This window comes from Vulpes vulpes, chromosome 12 (assembly GCF_048418805.1).
Source record: "Vulpes vulpes isolate BD-2025 chromosome 12, VulVul3, whole genome shotgun sequence".
Classification (NCBI taxonomy): domain Eukaryota; kingdom Metazoa; phylum Chordata; class Mammalia; order Carnivora; family Canidae; genus Vulpes; species Vulpes vulpes.
In genome coordinates, this window is record NC_132791.1 from 130,472,491 (window position 1) to 130,495,666 (window position 23,176).

General features: G+C 42.6%; 1 protein-coding gene across 1 annotated transcript; it reads right to left on the minus strand.

Annotated features, from left to right (window-relative positions):
• Window positions 1-1,348: 1,348 nt before the first annotated feature.
• Window positions 1,349-22,005, minus strand: BIRC2 (baculoviral IAP repeat containing 2). Its single transcript, XM_026006751.2, has 9 exons — window positions 21,644-22,005; window positions 18,591-20,687; window positions 18,400-18,499; window positions 14,208-14,286; window positions 13,358-13,406; window positions 4,892-5,134; window positions 2,609-2,863; window positions 2,273-2,314; window positions 1,349-2,168 (listed from the first exon to the last, which is right to left on the minus strand). The coding sequence occupies exons 2-9, from the start codon at window positions 19,480-19,482 to the stop codon at window positions 1,975-1,977; spliced, it is 1,854 nt and encodes a 617-aa protein (XP_025862536.2). The 5' UTR covers window positions 19,483-20,687; window positions 21,644-22,005; the 3' UTR covers window positions 1,349-1,974.
• Window positions 22,006-23,176: the final 1,171 nt, after the last annotated feature.

A 23,176-nucleotide genomic window follows, 5' to 3' on the forward strand; every position in this document is an offset into this window, starting at 1 on the left:
GTAACACCAATCCTAGGGTCTTAAGGATTAAACACAATAAATACACCTAACAGTGCATCTGACATTCACCCATTGGTTCAACACCACAAATACCTCTTGCAACAGATTCTCATTATTAGAGCAAAAAGAACAAGAGACTGAAACCCTAATCTCTGATCTAGGCAGACAGGACTCGGCAAGGGGATAAAATGTTAATTACATTGCCGTACTTAAGATTCCATGCAATATTTTCACGGAATGTAAAAAACACAGAAATTCTTACACATTATGAAAACTGACTAGGCTGAACAAAGCCTAATAAGGTTAACTTTCAAATAAGCAAAATTAAGATAGTTATTGTTCTTAAGCTGGATGACAGCCCATGCGATTTTTAGAAATATTAATACAGCTTACTGGAACAGCGTGTCCAACCAGCTAAGGAGTTGGGTAGACCCAAGTTCTGATGTTACTTCGTCATCGTTGAAAGGATCGGGGTAATGTGTTTCAAGCAGCTAGCACCTGGGGGCTGTTAGGGCTGCCATAACAAAGCACAGGCTGACTTAAGCAGCAATTTATTTTCTATTTCTGGTGGCTGGAAGTTAAGCGCTGAGATGAAGATGCTGGGGCATACGGTTTCTTCTGAGGCTTCTCACTGCAGCCTGATGCCCATCTCCCTCTGGGTGTGTCTATGAGCTCATCTCTCCTTAGAGAGACACCAGTCCTCTTACATTTGGACTTAGAGAACCTCCTTTTGCTTTGACTCTTCAAAGGCCCTATCTAGAAATACAGTCACACTCTGAGGTACTCAGGAGATCAGGACCTCAACACACAGATCTGGGGGCACAGTGTGGCCCATAACCACAGTGGATCCTCAATATATAGTAGCTATCAATCAAAAAGAAAACAGTTCCTGAGATGATTTAATACCCTCTCTGAATTCCGTCTCTAACGGCAGGGAGATACCTCCCACCAACACAAGGTTGTGCTGGCAACAGCCTGGACGATGCAGAAATCTCCACTCTTCCCGATGTCTTCTCTATATAATGGGACCTAAGGGAGTTTCAGGATATGAAGACACATGGAGTTTGTACTATTTGCTCTTTCTACTGGGCCTCAGAAGTCTGCCATGGACCCAGATCTGGTAAAGGCAGGGATGCTCGGGCCCAAAGAGACACTGACCAGTTAGCCATATCCCATCTTCTCTTCCCACCAACATCAATGCATAAAAACCACTGCACTCTTTTTTTTAAATCCCAATGCAGATTTACCTAATTTTTAAAATGGATTTTAATTACAACGCACGAAGCAACTAGACAGGTATCGCGTCATCTAAAACAATTTCACATTATTCAAGAACACTTCTCAGTAATTTGTTTCATGAATTCCATTTTTTATTTAGCAGCTAACATCTGCGGGCTTATAATGGACAGATACTGCACTTAAGACCATGAACTCATTTAAGGCATGGAGAAAATACTTTGAGTCAGGAAAAAAAAAAGTTTGATGGTACAGTCTCTTTAAAGAACTTTATTGAGATGTTTCTCACAAATTAGAGAAAAGCTTATTTACCAGTAAGAAAATATCTTTACTTTAAAACACAAGTGGAAATATCCCAGAGAATTTGGCACTGTGACCCAGAGTTCCTGGTGTCCAGCTTTTGTCAACTGCACTCTCAAGTCATACTCCAAGCTTCCAGAAACAACACCAAGCCCAGGCACTTGGGACGTGACACTGCAGGGAGCTGGGGCTCCTCCTGTATTGGCACTTGCACACTAACACAGCTTGACAAACCCAAGTCAGTCTTCTCTTTCATAGAAACAAGGGTTAAATAGGACATAGGATACTATGGTTTAGAAACAAGATCACTCATAGCAAAGCAGAATACAACACAATTGTCACAATTAAAGAACCAATAACTTTTTATACTTCAGATGGCTTCAAAGGTTCAACAATATCCTAAAGACTTTTATACAGAAGCTAACATATAGCTGACTTTTATGAGAGAAAGGTACGAACAGTACCCTTAATTATACCCCTGCAGATAGGACACTTTCTTAGAGAAGGGGCGCATTCCTGGCACACCACCAGGTGACCACAAGGAATGAACACGATGGACACTTCTTTGTCCATGCACACTTTACACGTTCTCTCTTCTTGCAACCTCCTCAACTGCTCCTCCAGCGACAGACCTATAGGGAGAACAAACTTCAGTGAAATTCAGTTTCTATTTTAACTCCCATTAAAAAAAAAGGGTAATATTTCCTGTTGTTCTTAAATCTTAGTTTTGTTTTACCTGAAACATCTTCTGTTGGAATATACTTCATGTTCTTGTCCACTGAGGAAAGAAAAATACACAAAAAGTATTTTCTACCATATTCTACCAAATATAAGACTGCTTCACCTTCTATTCATTTTCTTTTCACCTGCTATCTGCTGAACACCACAGATGCTACCTACAGATCAGGAATTACACGGTCATACTAACTGGGCAATAAGACGACTTCCCTTTTTTAGGACTAGTTAAATGTACGGACAGACTATAGTTTGCTAACCAGATTTACCTTGTTTGTCAAACATCAACATGAACATAATCTCAAAGATTTCTGAAATAATTTTACCAAAAACTCACCAAATAAGTTCTTATATAATGTAGAGTCGATTTCTTTTAAACAACTTTTGAAGATGTTGGCAGCAGAGTTTCCTTTAACTAAGACAGTATCAATCAGTTCTCTCGCTTGCAAAGGTATCTGTGTTTTTTGTTTAATGATATCATGTTCCTGTTTATTAATTACATTGGCCTTTAAAAGATTATCCAGGATAGGAAGCACACAAGTCAACTGTTGAAAAAGAGCCATTCTATTCCTCCGAATTAATGACAAATCATCTTCATTTAAAAGAAAGAAGAAAAAAAATCCATTAGATCTTAAAGTGTTCCAACGATACTCACATAGTCACTAACAACCAAACCTACCAACAATTTAGACACTAAATAAATAGGTGCTTGAAAAAGCACAAAATTACTTGTTTGCACTTAAATTTAGAAAACTTCTGGAAGATTCAGCTAAAGCATATCATATAGTACACACAACACACAGGGTCTCTGTTTTTGTCACTTCGAAAAGTGGAGATATTTACATTTAGAACCCTGCTATTCCACAGAAAGAAAGCAGAGAATTTTAAAGACCAGTAAAAAATAAATAAATAATAAATAAATAAATACATAAATACATAAATACATAAATAAATACATAAATAAATAATTTTATAATAAAATTTTATAATAAATTTTATAATAAAATTTTATAATAAATACATAAATAAATAAATAAATAAATACATAAATACATAAATAAATACATGAATAAATACATACATAAATACATAAATACATAAATATGATCTTGTTTCTAAACCATAGTATCCTATGTCCTATTTAACCCTTGTTTCTATGAAAGAGAAGACTGACTTGGGTTTGTCAAGCTGTGTTAGTGTGCAAGTGCCAATACCAGTAAAAACCTTCCACCTCTGTACTTTCTCCCCTATGAAATTAATAATACTGACTCCTATTTGCATCATACCACTTTAGTTATATAAGGGCTTTCGTATAAACTCCCTTATTTGATACAAAAGATCCTGTCAATTAAACAAGGCAGGTAAGACTACTTCTCATTTTCAAATATGGAGGAAAAGAAACTCAGAAGATGAGTGACCTCCCCAAAGTCAGAGAAAGAATCCGTTGCAGAACCAGTGCCCTGGATGAGTGTCCTTTTCACCCTGGGCTTCACCACTGCAGGAGGAGGGGAGGACAGTAGTGGTACTCATCCCGCCAGGCAGGCCTAGGATCCCATGCCACCCAGGCTGCTTCCTGGCCCTGTGCCCTCAGGCCTGTCACTTCCTACATCAATCTACTTAACAAAAAAATGTTTTCAGGTCTTGCACTATGCTAAAATGTTTTGTTTGCAACTTATTTAATTCTCACAGTAACTTTGTGCAATTTGTACTATGATCTCCACTTCATAGAATCGCAACCTTCATAGAACCTGTTTTCTTCTGACAGAGCCAGGATTAAAACACGAATCTGTTTCAATATCACAATCAGACTTTGCATTTTTCTACACGACCACACAATGAGGTTCTCTTAAACCATTTCTATCATTACTTACCAGGTTCAACACAAAATGTCTTCCAGCCTGAACTCCCAATCCACACTGTCTACACACCTCTCACCTCTGCTGGTTCTTTTGTGTACTAGACTCCACACTTCATCCACAGTCCCCAGAGGTAAGCACCATAGTTACCACTACAGCACAGTATCTGACAGGTGTTCATGCTCCATTTGTATTTGCTGAAGGAATGATTTCTCAAGAGACTTGTTTAGGAAGTCTAAAGCTTAACAGGACCTGCATGAACACCACAATCACCTCCCTGATTGGCTCCCCACTGTCTCTGGGCTGGGCAGGGGCTTCTCAAGCCCTAGGACTTCACCACCAGTTCCATTTTTGTATAAGGACCACTTAGCAAGGATCAGGGAGTCAAACACCATGGTGAGGATAAGATTTCAAGGAAATTTTTTAAAACACTGAAAGAAGACCTCCAATCAACTTTAAAGTCTTCCTTTCTTCTCATATATAACAATTTAAATTTGTTACATAGGAGAAGAAAAGCAATATACTTCAAGAAGTTAGGCTAAAATCCGGACTGGCATAAATCACAGATCTTGTTGGAAAATAAACATATTCTAGAAAGCTACAGTCCAGTCTGAGCACTGCCCACGGTGCAGAAGGGGATGTGTGTCGGAGGCTCCTGGCACTGCTGCCAGGAGTTAGTGGACAGACACTGGTGCTCCTGCAATGGGCCACCCAGGCCCATGACCCTCACGGAAATAGGGCGGGTAATTAACATTCCCAAGTACCTGATGCCATTTCTTCAGTTTGCCTTTCCTTCTCTTCCTCCCGGGTCTCATCTTCAGCATTAAGAAGTGCTAACACGATCTCATTAACTGTTCTGTAGTTCTCCCCAGTGCTCAGGATCTTACTCTGCACGGTCTGCCTCACCAGGATCCTACTGAAGCCCATCTCCAAGGCGGCCTTCACGACCGGGGTGTTCATCATGACTGTGTCTTCTGAATGGTTTTCTCCAGGTCCAAAATGGACAACTATTTGAAAAGACATGTACCAATGTTAAATCCCACAAATGTAAAACTACAGAGAAAAATGATGACTATGGCACAATCTTTCCTCTCCTGCTGCTCATATCCTGGTATGGCACATAAGCTTTATGCACCAATTACCTATAATTCCAACAAAAGTATGAATGCAAGAGGATCAAATAAGAATGTAAGAATATGTTATCCTTTTTTAAAATTCCACTTCCCACACTACACCCTGGAACCTACTTAATGAGCGACTCAAAGCACAGGGCTTAGGAATCCATGTTTTTTTTAAATTTCTGAAATGATTCCAACATATGGTCATTTTCAGGAACCAATATGCTACACAACTGTAGGAATGCTACAAGAAAGCAGGGAAACCAACAAAGACTTCATTAAAGGTGGCGTCAGAGTCTGGACTTGCCAGGATACATGAGATCTAGAGAGGTGGACAGATGAATCCGAGAGTAACATAGATGGAAGGAGAGTTAAGACTAGTTCATGCAAAATATGTCTAATGACATAAAAATATGACTGAAGAAGTCATTTGATTTCAGACCATGATATAAAGAAAATCAAGCTGTGAAAAGTGATTAAAATAACCCAGGAGGGAAGAAAACAACTGACATGGTGGAGCAGGGAAGCACTTGCTAGAAACAGGGTCAGCGCTGACCAATTTGACACTTTGGTGGAAATGACAAGAAAACATCATTCTACATGATGCATGACAGCCACCTGCTGGCAAAGTGTTCTAATAATCATGTTTCTCCAAAGCCGCCTGCAGGTGGTCACACTCACACACACACACACACACAGAAAGCCAGTCTGAAGCCACAACATCAGAACAAGCATGTGAATGAATAAAGAGGAGTTATGGGAGTATCTCAAAGAAATCCTGACACATTCAAGAACTAGAGACACAATGGTGAAAGGCAGTCAGAGATGAGATGAGGATAATCCCCAGATCGCATAGTAAAGCCTCGCCAGCTTATCTTTTACTCTACATGTACTAGAATGTTTTCTATACATCTTAAGTGAAGGATGTTAAGACCTGATTTGTTTTCTCAGATGATGATTCTGGCAGCTCTGTGATAAACTTTAATGAGCTAAGATGGAATGAGGAGACCCGCCAGGAAAGCACGACAGACAGTGATGGCAGTTTGCACTGGACTGATAGTGCCAGATGGACATGGAGAGAGGCACACAGATTCAGGCATGTTAGGAAGGCAGGGATGAAAGGAGAGCCAACAGATGGAACACACAAAGAGGAGCTCGGGTGACACCCAACTTGAGTCAACTTTCTGACCTCAGTAGGTGGGTACCACAAACTGAAATGGGCAGACCAGACAAGAAACACGTCTGAGGGAGCAAAGACAGGAGAAGAGGTCTGCTTTGTTCATATTAACTCTGAAACACCCGTTATAGTCAAGTAAAGATTTAAACACAAAGTTGGACATGCCAGCCTGGAGCTTAGGAAATGAAGAAATAAATCTGGGCTAAGTGTTGAGAAGTACTCCATCATTTATGGTTTGAAAAAGGAGCCACCAAAGGAGATTATTCATGATCAACCAGAGAAATAGAGAAAAACCAAGAATATTGTGTCCGGGAAGCCAAGCAAAGAAGGGGTCTTAAAATGGATGCAGGAGAATAATGTTGGCAAGACTACCAAATGAGACGTCTCCCGCTGCATTCTAATGCAACAGCAATTTGGAATCCACCTACAAACGACAGTGCTTTTGTGAAAGCTTTGAGATATAGGTAGAAGATTATGAAACCCCAATGGAACCCAATACCAAGGAGAACTGCTTCAACAAGACAGGCCTGCACTCAAAGGGCTGACTCACCAACCCTGGGCCTGGCCACAGACCCATGAACAGCCCCATATCCTCAGGACTTGGCCACAAACCCTTTCGGCTTGATCCTGTCACCAGCACCCTACACAAAAGAATGAGGGGGACCCACGCATACCTGTGCTCTGGCACACAGACATACCTGTGAGCTGGATCCAGCCACAGTCCAGGAACCACTCGAGGTAAATCCCCCAAATTCAGTCAGAATGTAGAATCTTGAAAGGACCAACCTATCTCCACCGCAATCTGCAAACAGTCCCGCTAGCACAGGGATCCAGGAAGTAACACTCCCCAGGGCACACCTGGAGCTCCTCAAAGGGCCCTCTTAGCCCTGGGTCCCTCAGCCGCAATACAACCAGCAAAGAGACCCAGGGAGGGACACTCATGTCCACACCTACAGCTCCAGCCTCTCCAAACTCAATCAGGAAGCAGTCCTGCCCATCAAGGAACCTAGCAGAGGACACGTCCACCTGTGCCTCCACAGCCAGCTATGCAGACCTCAATCTGGGCTGGAGAACCTCCAACGGCCCTCAGTTCCAGATGCTCTTAGCCACGATCCACGGCCCGTCCTGCTAACCAAGGGACCCATCAGACTCATCTTTTCCCTCAAACTTAACTAAATAGCTATCACATCAGCCTAAATACCCCAGAAATCAACCTGAAGACTGACAGAACAAACTCCACCACTAAAGGGAGAGAAGCAACTACACTGAAGAAGGTAGGAAGTGTGAAGATGTGGGTTGGGGGAGAAACGGGCTGTGGGGAGGAGGACAGGGAGCCCTGGTTGCAAAGAAGGGGGAGAGAGAGGAGCATGGGAACCCACAAGGAGAATGCTTCCCCAAAGTCATGTCTGGGAAAATGAGAGCGGCTGAATTTCTGGAGTTCTTGCAACCAGCTGGGATTAACACCAGGAGTTTTAAAGGTCAGCAGGCTTGGATGGGGTACAGCCTGGGGGGCACTGCCCTACCACTGGAGAGGAGGCAGGCAGCACACAAACAGTGATCTGAAAACCCTGAAAAATGCCTGGAGCAGATGGGGGAAATTATTCCTCTTCTTGGAGAGGCAGTTCTCACACGATGCCTCTCCAGGTACAAAGGAGCCAGCTGGCCCCATTTCCCTCTCCCCGCCCCTCAGCATCATCAAGGAGCGACCTGTGGTAAACAGCGCAGCACCCACACTGGCTGCCTAACCTGCTCTCACCAGGTCCCACACCCCTGCACTCTGCCGGTAAGACCTTTCTCAGTCAGGCTTGCCCCAGTCCCAGAGCAGCAGGCCCTTTACCCTGATGACAAACAGAAACCCTTGCCCACACCACACCTCTCGACAGGGGAGTTCTGCAGGCTCTCAGTTCCAGTGGAGTTAGGGTCAGGTCTCATTTTACAAGCAGAGCAGGGCACACCTCGTTACAAGTCGCCACATTCAGGCCAGGGACCAAACACTGCCCACAGCGGGCAAGCAGAGCCCTGCAAATGACCAGCCTGAAGGATTAAGCAGCCAGAACACAGCAGCAGAGTGCATGGAGCACATACCCGAGACACTCCCTGAATGCCAGGCCCTGGGCACTGCAGGACCTCTTCTTCATTAGACCATTACTCTTGGGAATGGGCAATAGAACAGGCTTTTCTAACACAGAGAAGGCAGAGACAGACAAAAATGCCAAGACAGAGGAATTCCTCTCAAATCAAAGAACAAGTAAGGCCACAGCCAGAGATCTAAGCAAACATGCCTGATGGAGAATTTAAAGCAATGATTATAACGATCTTCACTGGACTTGAGAAAGGAATGGAAGACTTCAGGGAGGCCCTTATTGCAGAGATAAAGTAATACAACAGCATGAGTCAGACATGAAGAATGCAATAACTGATAATGGAAACAGGCTCAATGCAATGCACAACAGGCTGGAAGAAGCAGAGGAATGAATTAGTGATCTAGAAGACAAAGCAATAGAAAATAATGACACTAAATAAAGGAGAATAATCATGGAACACGAGAATATGCTTAGGAAACTCAAGTGACTCCATCAAACATCACAGCATTAGTATGATAGGAGTCCCAGAAAAAGAGGAAAGGGAGCAGAAGGTTTATCTAAGGAAATAACAGCTGGAAATTTCCCTAATCTGGGGAAGGAAACAGGCATCCAGATTCAGGAGGCAGAGAACTCCCAACAAAATCAACAGAAGCAGGCCAACACCAAGACATATTGTAATTAAATTTGCAAACTATAGTGACAAAGAAAAAAACCTTCAAAGCAGTAGGACAAAAGAAGTCCCTAACCTAGAAGGGAAGATCCACACGGCAAGTCACAGATCTCCCCACAGACACCTGGCAGGCCAGAAGGGAGTGGTACGAGATATTCAACATGCATATGGGCAAAATCTGCAGCCAAGCATACTCCACCCAGCAAAGGTATCATTCAGGGTAGGAGAGTTTCCCAGACAAACAAAAGGAAAGAAGTTCATGACCACTACACAGGCCCTACAAGAAATACTATAGAGCACTCTGTGAGTGGAAAGGAGAGACCAAGTAACAAAGACAAGAAAGGATCACAGAAAATCTCCAGGAATAAAGACAAAACAAGTAATAAAATGGCAATAAACACACATCCATCAATAATTACTCTGAATATAAATGGACACTCCCAGTCAAAAGATATAGGGTGTCAAAATGGATTTAAAAAAAAAATCAAGATCCATCTATATGCAGCCTACCAAGGACATCTTTTAGACATAAAGACACCCACAGATTGATAGTAAGGGGATGGAGAACCAACTATCACACAAATGGATATCAAAAGAAAGCCAGAGTTGCCATACTTACATCAGACAAACCAGATTTTAAACCAAAGACTGTAACAAGAGATAAAGTCACTACATCATTATTAATGGTTCTATCCAACAAGATCTCACAATTGTAAATATTTATGCCCCCAACTTGGGAGCACCAGAATACATAAAACAAGTCATAGCAAACAAAAAAACTCACTGATAACAATACAGTAAGAGGAAGAGTTTTTTTGTTTTTTTTTTTAAGAGTAACAGTTTTAATCCCCACTCACAGCAATGGGCAGGTCATCTAAGCAGAAAATCAATGAGGAAACAAAGGCTTTGAACGACACACGAGACCAGATGGACTTACACACATTGCAAGCATTTTTTTTTTTTAAGATTTTATTTATTTATTCATGAGAGACACAGAGAGAGAAGAGGCAGAGACACAGGCAGAGGGAGAAGCAGGCTCCTTGCAGGGAGCCGGATGTGGGACTTGATCCCAGGACTCCAGGATCACGCCCTAGGCCGAAGGCAGGTGCTAAAACCACTGAGCCACCCAGGTGTCCCAAGACAGCATTTCATCTTAAAGCAGAATACACTTTCTTCTCAAGTGCACATGGGACATTCTCCAGAATAGATTATATACTGGGTCACAAACCAGCCCTCAACAAGTATAAAAAGACTGAGATCATACCCTGCATATTATCAGACCACAACACAAAGAAACTTGAAGTCAACCATAAGAAAAAATTTTGAAAGACTACAAGTACAGGGACATTAAACAACATGCTACTAAGGAAAGAACGGGTCAATCAGGAAATCAAAGAAGAAATAAAAGACTACACAGAAACAAATGAAAATGAATACACAGTGGTCTAAAACCTTTGGTATGCAGGAAGGGCAGTCCTAAGAGGGCAGTATATAGCAATACAGGCCTTCCTCATGAAACAAGAAAAATCTCAAATACACAACCTAACCTTATACCTACAGGAGCTGCAGAAAGAACAGCAAGAAGTCTAAAGAGAACATAATTTGCAAATGACTTATCTGATAAAGAGTTAATTTCTAAAACTCAACTCTCAAAAAACCAATAACCCAATTAAGCAATGGGCAGAAGACATGAATAACATTTTCCCAAAGAAGACATCCAGATGGCCAAAAAACACATGAAAACATGTTCAATATCACTCACCATGAGGGAGATGCAAATCAAAACAATGAGATATCACCTCAGACCTGTAAGAATGGCTAAAATCAACCACCTGATAAATAAGTGTCAGTGAGGATGTGAAGAAAGGGTGAATGCTCTTACACTGCTGGTGGAAATGTAAACTAGTACAGCTATTGTGGAAAAGAGTATGGAGATTCCTCAAAACATTAAAAGTAGGACTTCCCAGGGTACCTAGTCAGTTGAGCATCTGACTCTTAGTTTCAGCTCAGGTCACCATGCAGGAGTCACGATGCAGAGATCGTGAGATCTCCTGCACTCAGCAGGAGTGTGCTTGAGATTCTCTGCCTCTCCCTCTCTCTTCTGTAATTCCTCCCACTTGTGAGCACGCTCTCCCACTCTCTAAAACAAATTTAAAAATCTTTAAAAAAAGAAAAAAAATAGAATTTCCCTATGATCTAGCAATCCCACTTCTGTGTATTTATCACATGGAAACGAAATCACTTTCTGAAAAATTTACCTGCACTCCCACATTCATTGCAGCATGATTCACAACAGCCAAGACATGAGTACAACCTATAAGTGTTCATCAGCACGTCTGAATAAAGAAAATGTGGTAATATATGCAGTAGAGTATTATTTACCCATAAAAAAGAAGGAAACCTTGCCATCTGCAATAATATGGATGGACTTTATCAGATGAGTAAGTTCTGAGAATCTAATATAAAGTGTACTGCCTACAGTTGACAATACTGTGTTACATACTTGGAAGCTACTAAAAGAATAAATCTTAAATACTCTTACCACACAAAAAAAACTATGTGAGGGGACGGATGCATTAATGTTACTGTGGTAATCATTTAGCAATGTATGTGTATCAGCCATGCCGCTTTTTACCTTAAACTTAGATAGTGTCATATGTAAATCCTATCCCGACAAAGTTGGGGGAGAAAGGGATGAAGCACTCGACTCTTTCAAATGCTGGTAACAGGTCAAGTGGTAGATTTACAAAGACGGTGGTTCTTGGTGACCCTGACAAGAGTAGTCTGCAGTAGAGTAAGTTCAAGAAGAATGGAAAAGAGCAGAGTAAGCACAGATAAATCTTTCTACACATTTTGTTGTGAAGGGTAGTGAAGCGAGACTACAGCTAGAAAATGATGTCAGCTAGATGTCATCTTAGGAAAAGTCTTCTTAGAACTGATTATGATACATTAAGTTTATATATATCTTGAAGATAGAAAAATTGATGCTATGAGATAGAAGGGGAAGATCACTGGCAAAGCAAAGTTCTTAACAGTGGCAGTAGGTTTGAGATTTGGATGACAAAGGACAAGAAGAGTTGGCCTCAGTTCCTTCATAGAAAGAACATGAAGGAGAGTGTTAAAGATACATCTCAGACTGGTGGCTTGGCTGGGAAGAAATGGTAGTAGTTCTCTTTTGACCATGTTTATTTCCTTGGTGACATAAGATTATGAGCTGTGGGTAAATTAGGGAATAGAGTGTAGAAACTTACAGAGAGAGAATATTAAAGTAATTTTATTAGGGAGCTGCAAAGGGTAGCAGGGTGGTAAGAAAGCTATAGTTATAAATTTAAAGCAAGAGCAGTCAGCCCTGCTATCTTTCCCAGTTCCAATATACAGGAGGTGGTTAAGTACTGATTCCAAATCCTCAACAACCCTCTTGAGTCCTGGTATGTGCTAAGAAATAGTACATGGTTATCTTCATTATTTTGGACACCCTAACATATGTAAATTACATACATGAACTTAATGCCAGATATGACCAATACTAAGCTCTTATCAGATTTATTTCCTGTCCTTACAACTAAAATACTACACACTTGGGACGCCTGGGTGGCTCACTGGTTGAGCATCTGCCTTTGACTCAGGGCATGATCCTGGGGTCCCGGGATCAAGTCCCACATCAGGCTCCTTGCATAGAGCATGCTTTTCCCTCTGCCTGTGTCTCTGCCTCTCTGTGTCTCTCATGAATAAATAAGAAAAAAAATAAATAAATAAATAAATAAATAAATAAATAAATGCCACACACCTAATAAATAACTAGTATCTAGACCAATTCTTAAATCATATATCAACTGGCCCTTTCCAAACATACTAGCTTATAGCAAACTTTTCTTCCTTGGAGGGCTTATTATTAACACTTCTCATGTGGTATTCTTTGAGCTAATCTGTGATGGTTATTTCTCTTCTGCATATGTCCTGTGTCCCCAGTTGGAAGCAACTTTAAGAACAAAGAGTAGTATACTTGCTAGAATACTCTAAAAATGTCATGAATCTTAGCAGATACATAATATTTATTAGTTAACTTCTCAGCATTTTTTTCTATGTCCTCAGGACTCAAAACATAGCTCTATTTATATACTTCTGTGTTTAACATTCTTATAAAAATTCCCATTCTATATCTGGAATATTTCCATACATACTTGGTGGATCAGCATTTTCATCTCCAGGAGTATCTGATGTTGACAAAAGCTATGGAACAGGAGAAAAATTAAGAGGTAAAATAAAAAATCTCAAACAACCTTAAACAGAACAATAATAAGATAAGTTTACCTTAAGTAATGCACACACACTTCGGAAAACTAGGTAATTTATATACTTATTTTGCTCTGTTTTATTTTAATCATCATAAAAATCCCCTTAAAATTTACCTACTTCCAAATTATAGTTCAAGCATTTCTTAGTTTCAGGAAAGGAGGAAAAAATATTAATGGTTTCTCATTCCACTTAAAAGATATTTCAGCTAGATCACTTTCAGGTTCCCAATTCTTAACAAGTTGCTTTTTTTTTTTTTTTCCTGCAAAAGATGGAGGAGGCACTACAGATCCTCCTCCAATTCCACCACAAATTTGTACAGTGGGAGACTGATTTTTCAGAAACTTAAAAGCAAATCTTTTTTTTTTTTTTTTAAGATTTATTTACTTTAGAAAGAGAGCTAACAAGCATGAGCAGGAGGAGGGGAAGAGGGAGACAGAGAATCCTAAACAGACTTCCTGCTGAGTGCAGGAACACTGGCTCAATCCCACAACTCTGAGATCATAACCTGAGCTAAAACCAAGAGTCAGATGCTCAACTAAGTCACCCAGGCACCCCCCCAAAATTTTTTAAAAGCCCTGAACAAGTAAAGTAGTAACAAAAATAAAAATTAAGGTGTCATTAATTGGGTATAATGCAATTAACCATAATCAATAACAAATGTAAATATTACTCTTAATAATATTCTCTGTCATTATTATTCACGAGAATTCAGCATTGCCAAATATAAAAACTTACCTGCTCAAGAAGGTGAGGGTATCGAGCTTGAATCTCATCCACAAATTCCTGCCCTTTCATGCGTATCAAGAACTCACACCTATAAAAGACAAAAGTTGGGATCACTGGGTGGCTCAGCGGTTTAGCGCCTGCCTTTGGCTCAGGGAGTGATCCTGGAGTCCCAGGATCGAGTCCCATGTCAGGCTCCCTGCGTGGAGCGGGCTTCTCCCCCTGCCTGTCTCTGCCTCTCTCTGTCTCTCATGAATAAATAAAAATCTTTTAAAAATAATTTTTAAAAAACTTGTTTAAAAAAAAAAGACAAAAGTTACTTTTAAAAAGTGTTCTATACCAAAAAATATGACCTAATCTTCTAGAAAAGTGGCTTTCAAACTCTCTGATTGCACCCCACAATATAAACATTTTACATCACAGCCTATCAAGCAGGAAAAAAGACTCCTTGTGAAACACTACTCTATTGTGACACATTGTGTTATTTTCTGTTTATCACATAAACGCTTAACAATAAAAGGGTTTAGCCCTCAAAGGGGCACAAGCTAAGACTTGAAAAATGCTGTCCTGGGCAATTAACTTTTGGGGTTTCACATAGTTTCAGAAGCTGTAATTAATATTCCTAAAACATGATCTTTCACAACAATTGCTAATCTTTCTCAGGGGTCCCCTCTTCCATTATCTGTGAAGCACAAACCTTCTCTCTGAAACATATCTATATGCAATATGATGGTGTTTCCCAAAAACTGGTTCACAAACTCCTAGAGCTGCTCAAAAGCCTTCCAAGCAGCTCACCTACAGCTACTTCCATTTTACCCCATCAGTGTCTCTCAGTAAACAGTCCAGCACCCACCCAGAAAAACAATGAGCCTCCACCTACGTTACACTGCATGCAAAAATTCACTAGGAATAAATCAGAGGCCGAGATGTTAAATCTAACACGATGCAACTTCTAGAAGACAGTAGAAAATCTTTTTGTCCTTGGGCCAGTTAAGATTTCCTAGCTAAGAGACCAAAAGCATAATCCATACAAGATAAAACTGATAAAATGACATCCTCAAAAGCTACTGCTAAAACCATGAAAAGACAAGCCACACATGGAAAGTTGGCAAAACATACCTAATAAAAACTTTTACCCAAAATGCATTAAGAACTCTCAAAACTTAGTAATTAAAAAAAAAAACTTTAAAATGGGCAGAAGATATGCAGAAGGCAAATTAGCTCACCATCATTAATCATTAAGGAAATGCTAATTAAAACCTCAGAGAAATATCATGATACACCCACCAGGATGGTGATACCAATTACAGTAACTACTGTGGAACACCTGGAGGTCTCACACACCTCTGGGGGGAATCCAAATCAGCGCAGCCACTTAAACAACACAGCAGCCCTGAGGAAAACTTGCCATACAACCCACAAATCCCAAGCCTAGAGATTCACCCAAGCAAAATGAAAACACATGCCCATGGATGTTTATTAATATTGACAGACGCTTTGCTGCTTATTACTCCAAACTGGAAACAACCCAAATGTCCTTCAACAGGTTACTGAGCAGAATTAGCAGAGATCATTTAAGCACACTCAAGACTTAAGTCTGTCACGGAGATAAGACCGATAGTTCTCACAATGTTCTCTATTATCCTATAGTTTTATTTTTCTACCAGGACTGATTAATTTACATACATAATGATTAAAGCAGCAAGTATAATGAACCCCGGCTCACAGATCTGCCCCCTTTTCTAACAAGGTCACTAAGGACAGAGATTTTGGGATGCCTGGGTGGCTCAGTGATTGAGCATCTGCCTTTGGCTCAGGGCATGATCCTGGATTCTCAGGATTGAGTCCCATATTAGGCTCCTCGCATGGAGCCTGCTTCTCCTTCTGTGTCTCTGCCTCTCTTTCTGTGTCTCTCATGTATAAATTAAAATCTTTAAAGAAAAAAAAGAGATTTTGTTTTCATCACTGCTACAGCTGCAATAGCGGAACTATCATCCACCAGGGACTCAAATATGTGACAAATGAACTGTTACAAAATAGTGATAACTGTGATCCATTTTTGTTTTCCATTTACTGAGATTTAAAGTTATCCATAATTGAAATTTGCTGTTTTCTGAAGTGTTTACACAAAGCACCCTAAGCCTTTCCCCTTAACTATCTAAAACAAAACACAAATTACATAAATAAACCAAGATTTTGTTTTGTTTTATAAAGGGCAAAATGAAGTAAATCAAACATCAGAATTGGAAAGCTATTTTTGTCTTTTTAATAATCATTAAGTTTCAAATTATATGTATACAATCCCATAAAGCCAAGCATAATGGTCATTTAAAATTCTGATAATAAAACACTTTTCCTAAATAATTTAAACACAACTTCACTTTTGAGAATTAGAACGTCAGATTTTTTTCATGTTATGTTATGAATATTAAAGATAAAATTTTAAAACACAATTTTTTTTTAAAGATTTTATTTATTTATTCATGAGAGACAGAGAGAAAGAGAGAGAGAGAGAGAGGCAGAGACACAGGTAGAGGGAGAAGCAGGATCCATGCAGGGAGCCTGATGTGGGTGGGATTCAATCCCAGGACCCCAGGACCACGCCCTGAGCCAAAGGCAGATACTCAACCGCTGAGCCACCCAGGCGCTCAGCCACCCAGGCGTTCCAAAACACAACTTTTAACAATGTACTGACTCATAATAAAATAGTTCTTACTTCAAGTTCCTTTATCTTAAATCATAAAAAAAAAAAAAAAAGACAAAAGGATGTTTTAATTTCCTGAAGGTGTTCAAGAGATTCCTCATTCTTATGAAAGGCACTCAGGTCAGGACATTGTCCTGCTCAACCGCACTCCTATGAGGCACCTGGTGAAATGCAGAAGAACCATGGCTGTGGGGGTGATGGGGAACCATGTGAGGAGTACAAGCTATGCTTGGGATGACAGGAAAGTCTGGTGGTGATGACTGAGGAACAATGTGAATGCAGAGAAGTACATACAGAAGGAGAAATTTAAAAATGGTTAAAACGGTAAATTTTGTTAGGTATTTTTTACCACAATTTTAAAAATTACCTAGTCTAACCCCCTCACTATACAAAGGAGGACAGAGTTTCAAATGGGTCACATGACATGTCCAAGTTCACAAAGCTTCTCAAAAATGAATTTCTAATTCTACTTCCACAAACAATACTGCCTCTCAATTCTTTGTGGGGTACAGCAGAAAACAGGACCTACTGCTAGAGACACAGTGACTAAGAAAAGATGAGTGACAATCACAAGATAAATACAGAAAAAATACAGAAAAAATAACTTATAATTATAATCAGACTTAATCAGCTTTCATTATATGCATTTTTGTATTTGCCTTTTCCTAGATCATTTTATGTCGCTTTTTCTCCTCTTCCCTTTTTTCCAATGTACTTTTTTTTTTTTTTTTTATTCATGCGAGACAGAGAGAGACAGAGAGAGAGGCAGAGACACAGGCAGTGCGAGAAGCAGGATCAATTGCAGGGAGCCTGACCTGGGACCCAATCCCGGTCTGCAAGATCACACCCTGGGCTGAAGGGGGCACTAAACCGCCGAGCTACCCGGGCTGCCCTCCAATGTATGTTCTTTCATGTTATTTTACACACCTTTGTAATCCTTACAATTTCTTTAAGGCAAAAGGGGAACCCTACAGATAAAACATATGGCCATAATTGTAAATAAATATCAATAAATTAATTAGCCACCTGGGTGGCTCAGTCAGTTAAGTATCTGACTGTGATCAGGTCATGATCTCGGGGTCCTGAGATCCAGCTCCACATCAAGTCTGCTTGTCCCCGCCCCATCTAGTGCGCTCTCTCTCAAATAAATAAATCTTAAAAATAAATAAATTAAATTATATCCTGAATACATGGCTTACAAAAGAAAAGAGAATACTAAAACATTTTTATCAAAATAAAAATTCAGTGTATTTTTTTCAGTTTTTATCTTAAAGAATAACCTCTACACCCAATGTGGGGTTCAAACTCACAACCCCGAGAGCAAGAGTCACAATCTCCTCCAACTGAGCCAGCCAGATGCCCCAGATTTGGTGTTTTAAAAGACCAGGTCCCCACAGGCATAAAAGCATCTTTGCTACACAGAGATGTAAACATGAACCCTGCAAGCACACCTACTTTTGGAAGGCAGTTTTGTGTGGAAATACCTTTCAAAACAATTACCTGGGAAACCACTTGGCGTGCTCCACCCATGGGTCGTCTCCAGACTCCCAACACCGCAGTCCACCATCACAGCAAAAGCATTTGACATCATCATTGCGACCTAAAGAAAACAAGACTGAACTGAAATACATGTTCCGATATGTTCAACAAAGTGAACCTGATAAATCATACACTACACCTTAGTTTCTTACCCACATAATAGAATCCAGCACTTGCGAGCTGCTCAGGCCGCACGGGGACACTAGATGGCCAGTACACGAAAGTTCTCAACCGGGCCGCATGGGTCTGCATGCTCAAATTTGAAATGCTAAATCTCAGGGTCTCCAGAGAATTTTCCAAAAACGGGCAGTTGGGGAAATGTCTCCGGTGTTCGGACATCGCGTCATCCTTTGGTTCCCAGTTACTCAGGGTCCCACCGCAGGCAAAGCAGGCCACCTTATCTCCAGGTCCTATATAATAAAAGCCTGCCCTTGCCAAGTCTGACGGGGACAGAAAGGTTAGCGGCCACATGTGGTAAGTAAGAAATCTGGCTTCCTCGGTGCTCATGGCGTAACTGTAGGGGTTAGTGCTCAGTGCGGAGAAGTCTTCACCTGCTCTGGAACTCACAGGGTTTGCTGCGAGGTTGGAATGAGAACCACTAAATGAGCCATGTTCCAAAGTGGGAGATATCGAATGTGTAAAACTGTTTCTCATTGCAGAAATGTTCTTAGAGGTGGAATCCCGGCTGGTGAGAGAAACCAGACTGTGAATAAAACTACAGCTTGGATAGAGCTGTTTATGCTTTTCAACAGGATTGTCTCCAGGCTTCCAGTTGTCCAGCATCAGGCCACAGCAGAAGCATTTGACCTTGTCATTCACACCCGTGTAATAGAAGCCTGCGCGGGCCAGGCTCCTCTCTGAGACGGGAACACCCGCCGGGAATGTGGAGTATGTAGACATTCTATAGAGTTCACATGAAAAGTCATATTTTATTTTTTGTTTGTTGCCAATTGTCTGGTTTCGTAAGATGGTGCTATCCTCCATTGTCCTCTTAATCCTCTGATATGAACCTGGGACAAGTCTTTGGGAAGTAGTTTTGTGCATGAGTGATTTTTTTTTGATGGCTAAAAACCTTCACATGAAACTTCTATCTTCACAAAAAATTAGTTTTTATCATATAAAAGAATCAAATGACAGGTTCCTACTTCTGTAAAACTCACTACACCTTCTTTATGGGATTTATGCCTGAGTTTACACTGAGGTGAGATAATACCTGGAATCCAGGATATTAAATTACCAGGATACTACTTAGTACTATTTCAGATTAACTCTTATGTAACAAGTGCTAACTGCTCATTATTTGGTGTAATATTAACATAAAGACCTGAAAAGATATTGGCACACTTATGGAAATATGTTAAAACTGCCTTATTCTTCAGAAGGTTGATGTTCCCAAAATTCTAAATAAGGTACCTAAATTATACCGTTAATATGTTTTTAGTTACAAGTTCCAAAACCTGTTTATTAAGCCAATCACAATTATGCTTCAAGTGGGAAAAAGTGTACGCAGGTCTCTTCCAAGCACCTCAATATATTTTTAAAACCCTTGGCTTTATTCCAGCAAACAAGAATTAAACTCTTCATATGGTCACAATATCTAAAGGCTAATTTCACATAGGTTATCACCACAGTATTTATGTGAGGGTATCAACACTCACCAGCTTTCTAGACCTAACCTTGCCTGTTTTAGCATGTATGATGTCATATGAATTTTGCTTAAAGCTAACTGCTAACTCTTCCACCTTTGTCTGTACTTGTTTCCATTTCCTGCAGCATCACGATTTGTTTCTTCCTCACTCTGCATATCAACTACACTTGGTCAACTGAAGGTATTTTCTCCATCAACTACTTAACCATAAAATTTCCACAACAGAAACTTTAACACTGCATTTAAAAATCAAACAACCTATCTTTCACTTAAAAATCATGTTTCTATAACATCATTCATTTTGTAAAGATTAATCAACTTATCAAGACAGCTTACTCTTTCTAGTGTTATCTAGTGTTATCACACACGTATAATAATATATCATAAGCCTGTCTCTACACAATGTACCAGTAATTAATCCTACTAGCCTTCCTTATGAAAACCCTTGATACTTTATAATTCATACACAAAATTACACTCCATAAAATTCAAGCTATATCCCTTTATAAAGCTTCTGGTTCTCCATAACGGGGTTGATTTCTGCCGAGGAAAGAAATCAGAGGGAAAAAAGTGGATTCTTCAAAGTGGACCCTCTGTTAATCTGAAAAGAGAAAAACAAAAGCTGTTTTAGAAAACTGACTTTTCACAGTAAAGAGAACTTACATTTCCAAGTGTTCACTACAGTCTAAAAATGCTCTACAGTTTAGGTAACACACCTCAAGTCCAGAAACTTGTCACCGAGATCGTCTAACTGGAAGTAAAACAAATGCAGAAACGGCCCTTGGCACCATAGTTTTTCAAGAGCGAACCACCTCCAAGGCACAGGGATTTGTCAGCGCTTTGTTGCTGGTCCCCCTGCCCCGGGACAATGTCAACAGCCTAACGGGAGTCCCTGGCGCGGTGGGGGTGTGGTGCGGGGAGAGCACCCGGAGTGGGGAGGAGCGGGGGGGGGGGTGAGGGGGTGAGTGATATCGAGGGAGCACCTGGAGCCGGTGGGGGGCCGGTGCGGGAGGAGTGATGTGGGGGAGCACCCGGAGTGGGGGGGCGCGGTGCGGGGGAGTGATCCGGTGGGAGCCCCGGAGCGGCGCGGGGGCAGGACCTGGAGCGGGGCGGGAGCAGCGGCTGGGGGAGCCCCTCGAGCAGCGCGGGGAGGAGCAGCCGCACCCCGCAGACCGCGGCCGGCAGGAAGCAGGCGCAGGGACCGGGAGGGAAGTGCATCGCCCGCGGCCGCAGGAGAGCCCCGGGCCGCGCAGAGGCCCCGCTCCCACCGGCCCGCCGCGCAGAGCGAAAGCGGAAAAAAAGGCAGCCCCGGCCCTTCCCCGGGCCCGGGCCCGGGCCCCTGCTCCCCGGCGCGGACGCCGCCACAGCTCGGCCCGCACTGCCGCCGTCGCCGGGGGTCCGAGGGCGAGGAATTCCCGCGGACGCGGACGCGGAGCTGGGAGCGCCCGCCGCCACCCCCGCGCCCGGCCGAAGGACCGCGGGCTGCCCGGCCTCCCTCCCTCAGACACGCCCGCGCCCCGACAGGGCCTGACCCGGCCCGCGGACGGCCGCACTCACCGCGGCCCGGCGCAGCAGGCGCGGAAGCCTGTCGGCGCCCCGGCGTCCTCCCGCAAGCCCGGCCGGCGGCGCCCCCCGTCAACGAGGCTCCCCAGCCCCCGCCCAGGCGGGGCCCGCGCTGACGCACGCTAACGTCACTGCCGCGACGGGGCGCCGGGGGCCGCGTCAGAGCGCAGCGCGACGGCCTCCTCCTGCGGGCGGGGCCGTCCCGTGGAGGGCGCTGTGGCGGGCCCTGTGGCGGGTTCTGTGGCGGGCCCTGCGGCTGCCTTTCTCCCTCCGCGCCTGTCGCCCTCCGGAGGCGCGGGGCACGCGCCGGACTGCGGAGTCCTGCCGTCCGGAAGCCGGCGGAAACGCCCCGCCGCGCGGAGTCCCTCCGGGGTGGCGCTGGCGTCTGCGCCTGCGCCATGGCGCCTGCACGCGAAGGTCGCGCGGCCTGCGCGCCCTCTGGCCCTGGGGGCAGGGCCGGGAGAGCCGCCGGACGCTTGTCAGAGATCGACTACGGACTGGCCTGCGTAGTCGCCTGCGAATCCTGTGTACTGTACGGTCGTGCAGTGTGCCACTCATCATAAGCTGTCAGTGTCCGTCCTAGGGCAGGGACAGTGCGAGGGGAGGGTCCTGGCCCCAAGGCTGCGGGCTGGGGCCTGGAGGAGCGATGCTGCCTCCCCGGGGGAGCTCCCGGGGCAATTGTGTCGGAGCCACTCGGTGAGGCGGCCTGGGGAATTTCAGGACCTGGACCCCTGGGGCTCTGCCCGCCGGCCGGCCGGCCTCCGAACGAGGGCCTCGCCCCGGCTGACAGCTGCGGGGAGGCCCGGAGGCCCGGAGGCCCGGAGGCCCGGAGGCCGGGTCTGCCCAGTGACTCAGACCTTCCCAACAGGACGCACGCTCGGGTGGTTGTCCCGCTCGGAGCTCCGGCCTGCTTCTCGGAAAGCTGCAGAACCTCCCTACATAGGTGGGAAAACACACAGCAAGAACTGTTCATTCTAAAGTCAAGACTATTTCTCCTTTTCAGTTCTTGTCCTGACGAGAAAAGTAAGATAATGAGTATACTTCCCTTTAGGGAAAATTTCACATTTTAAAAACGCAAAAGCCTTAAATACCTTTCCCAAAAAAAGCATGTAATAACATTCAAGTCTGATAAATAACTACTTTTTAACTTTTAATCTTGTATAACCTTGTAGTTTAGTGTTAAATGTATGCAGTTACCCATTTATTCAATTTGTCTTCGTATTTCCAGTTTAGAGTTGCTGGTCATTTTTAAAAAGAAGGATGTATATTTCTGCTGAGGTTGCATTCTAATACTTTTCACATTTATGTAGAAAAAATACAGGATCCAAGACCATTTGAGGAAGAATTAGATTGAAGGGACTGGTCTACCAGATAGCAACTTATATAATGAAGCCATAGCTATGAAAACTACTGTATTAGCATACAGATGAACAAAGCAACAAGATAAAGAGCCCAGAAAAAGAGACATATTTATGTATTATGTATATGTATTTGATGCAACATTGGTATTACATATTAGAAAACGAT

Coding starts and splice junctions, on each gene's coding strand:
- BIRC2 (XM_026006751.2), bottom strand. CDS start 19,482: ATGCACAAAACTACTTCCCAAAGACTTGTCCCAGGTTCATATCAGAGG. Junction 18,500..18,590: donor TGCTGGATTCTATTATGTGG/GTAAGAAACTAA, acceptor TGTTTTCTTTAG/GTCGCAATGATGATGTCAAA. Junction 5,135..13,357: donor TGAAAATGCTGATCCACCAA/GTATGTATGGAA, acceptor CTTTTCAAATAG/TTGTCCATTTTGGACCTGGA.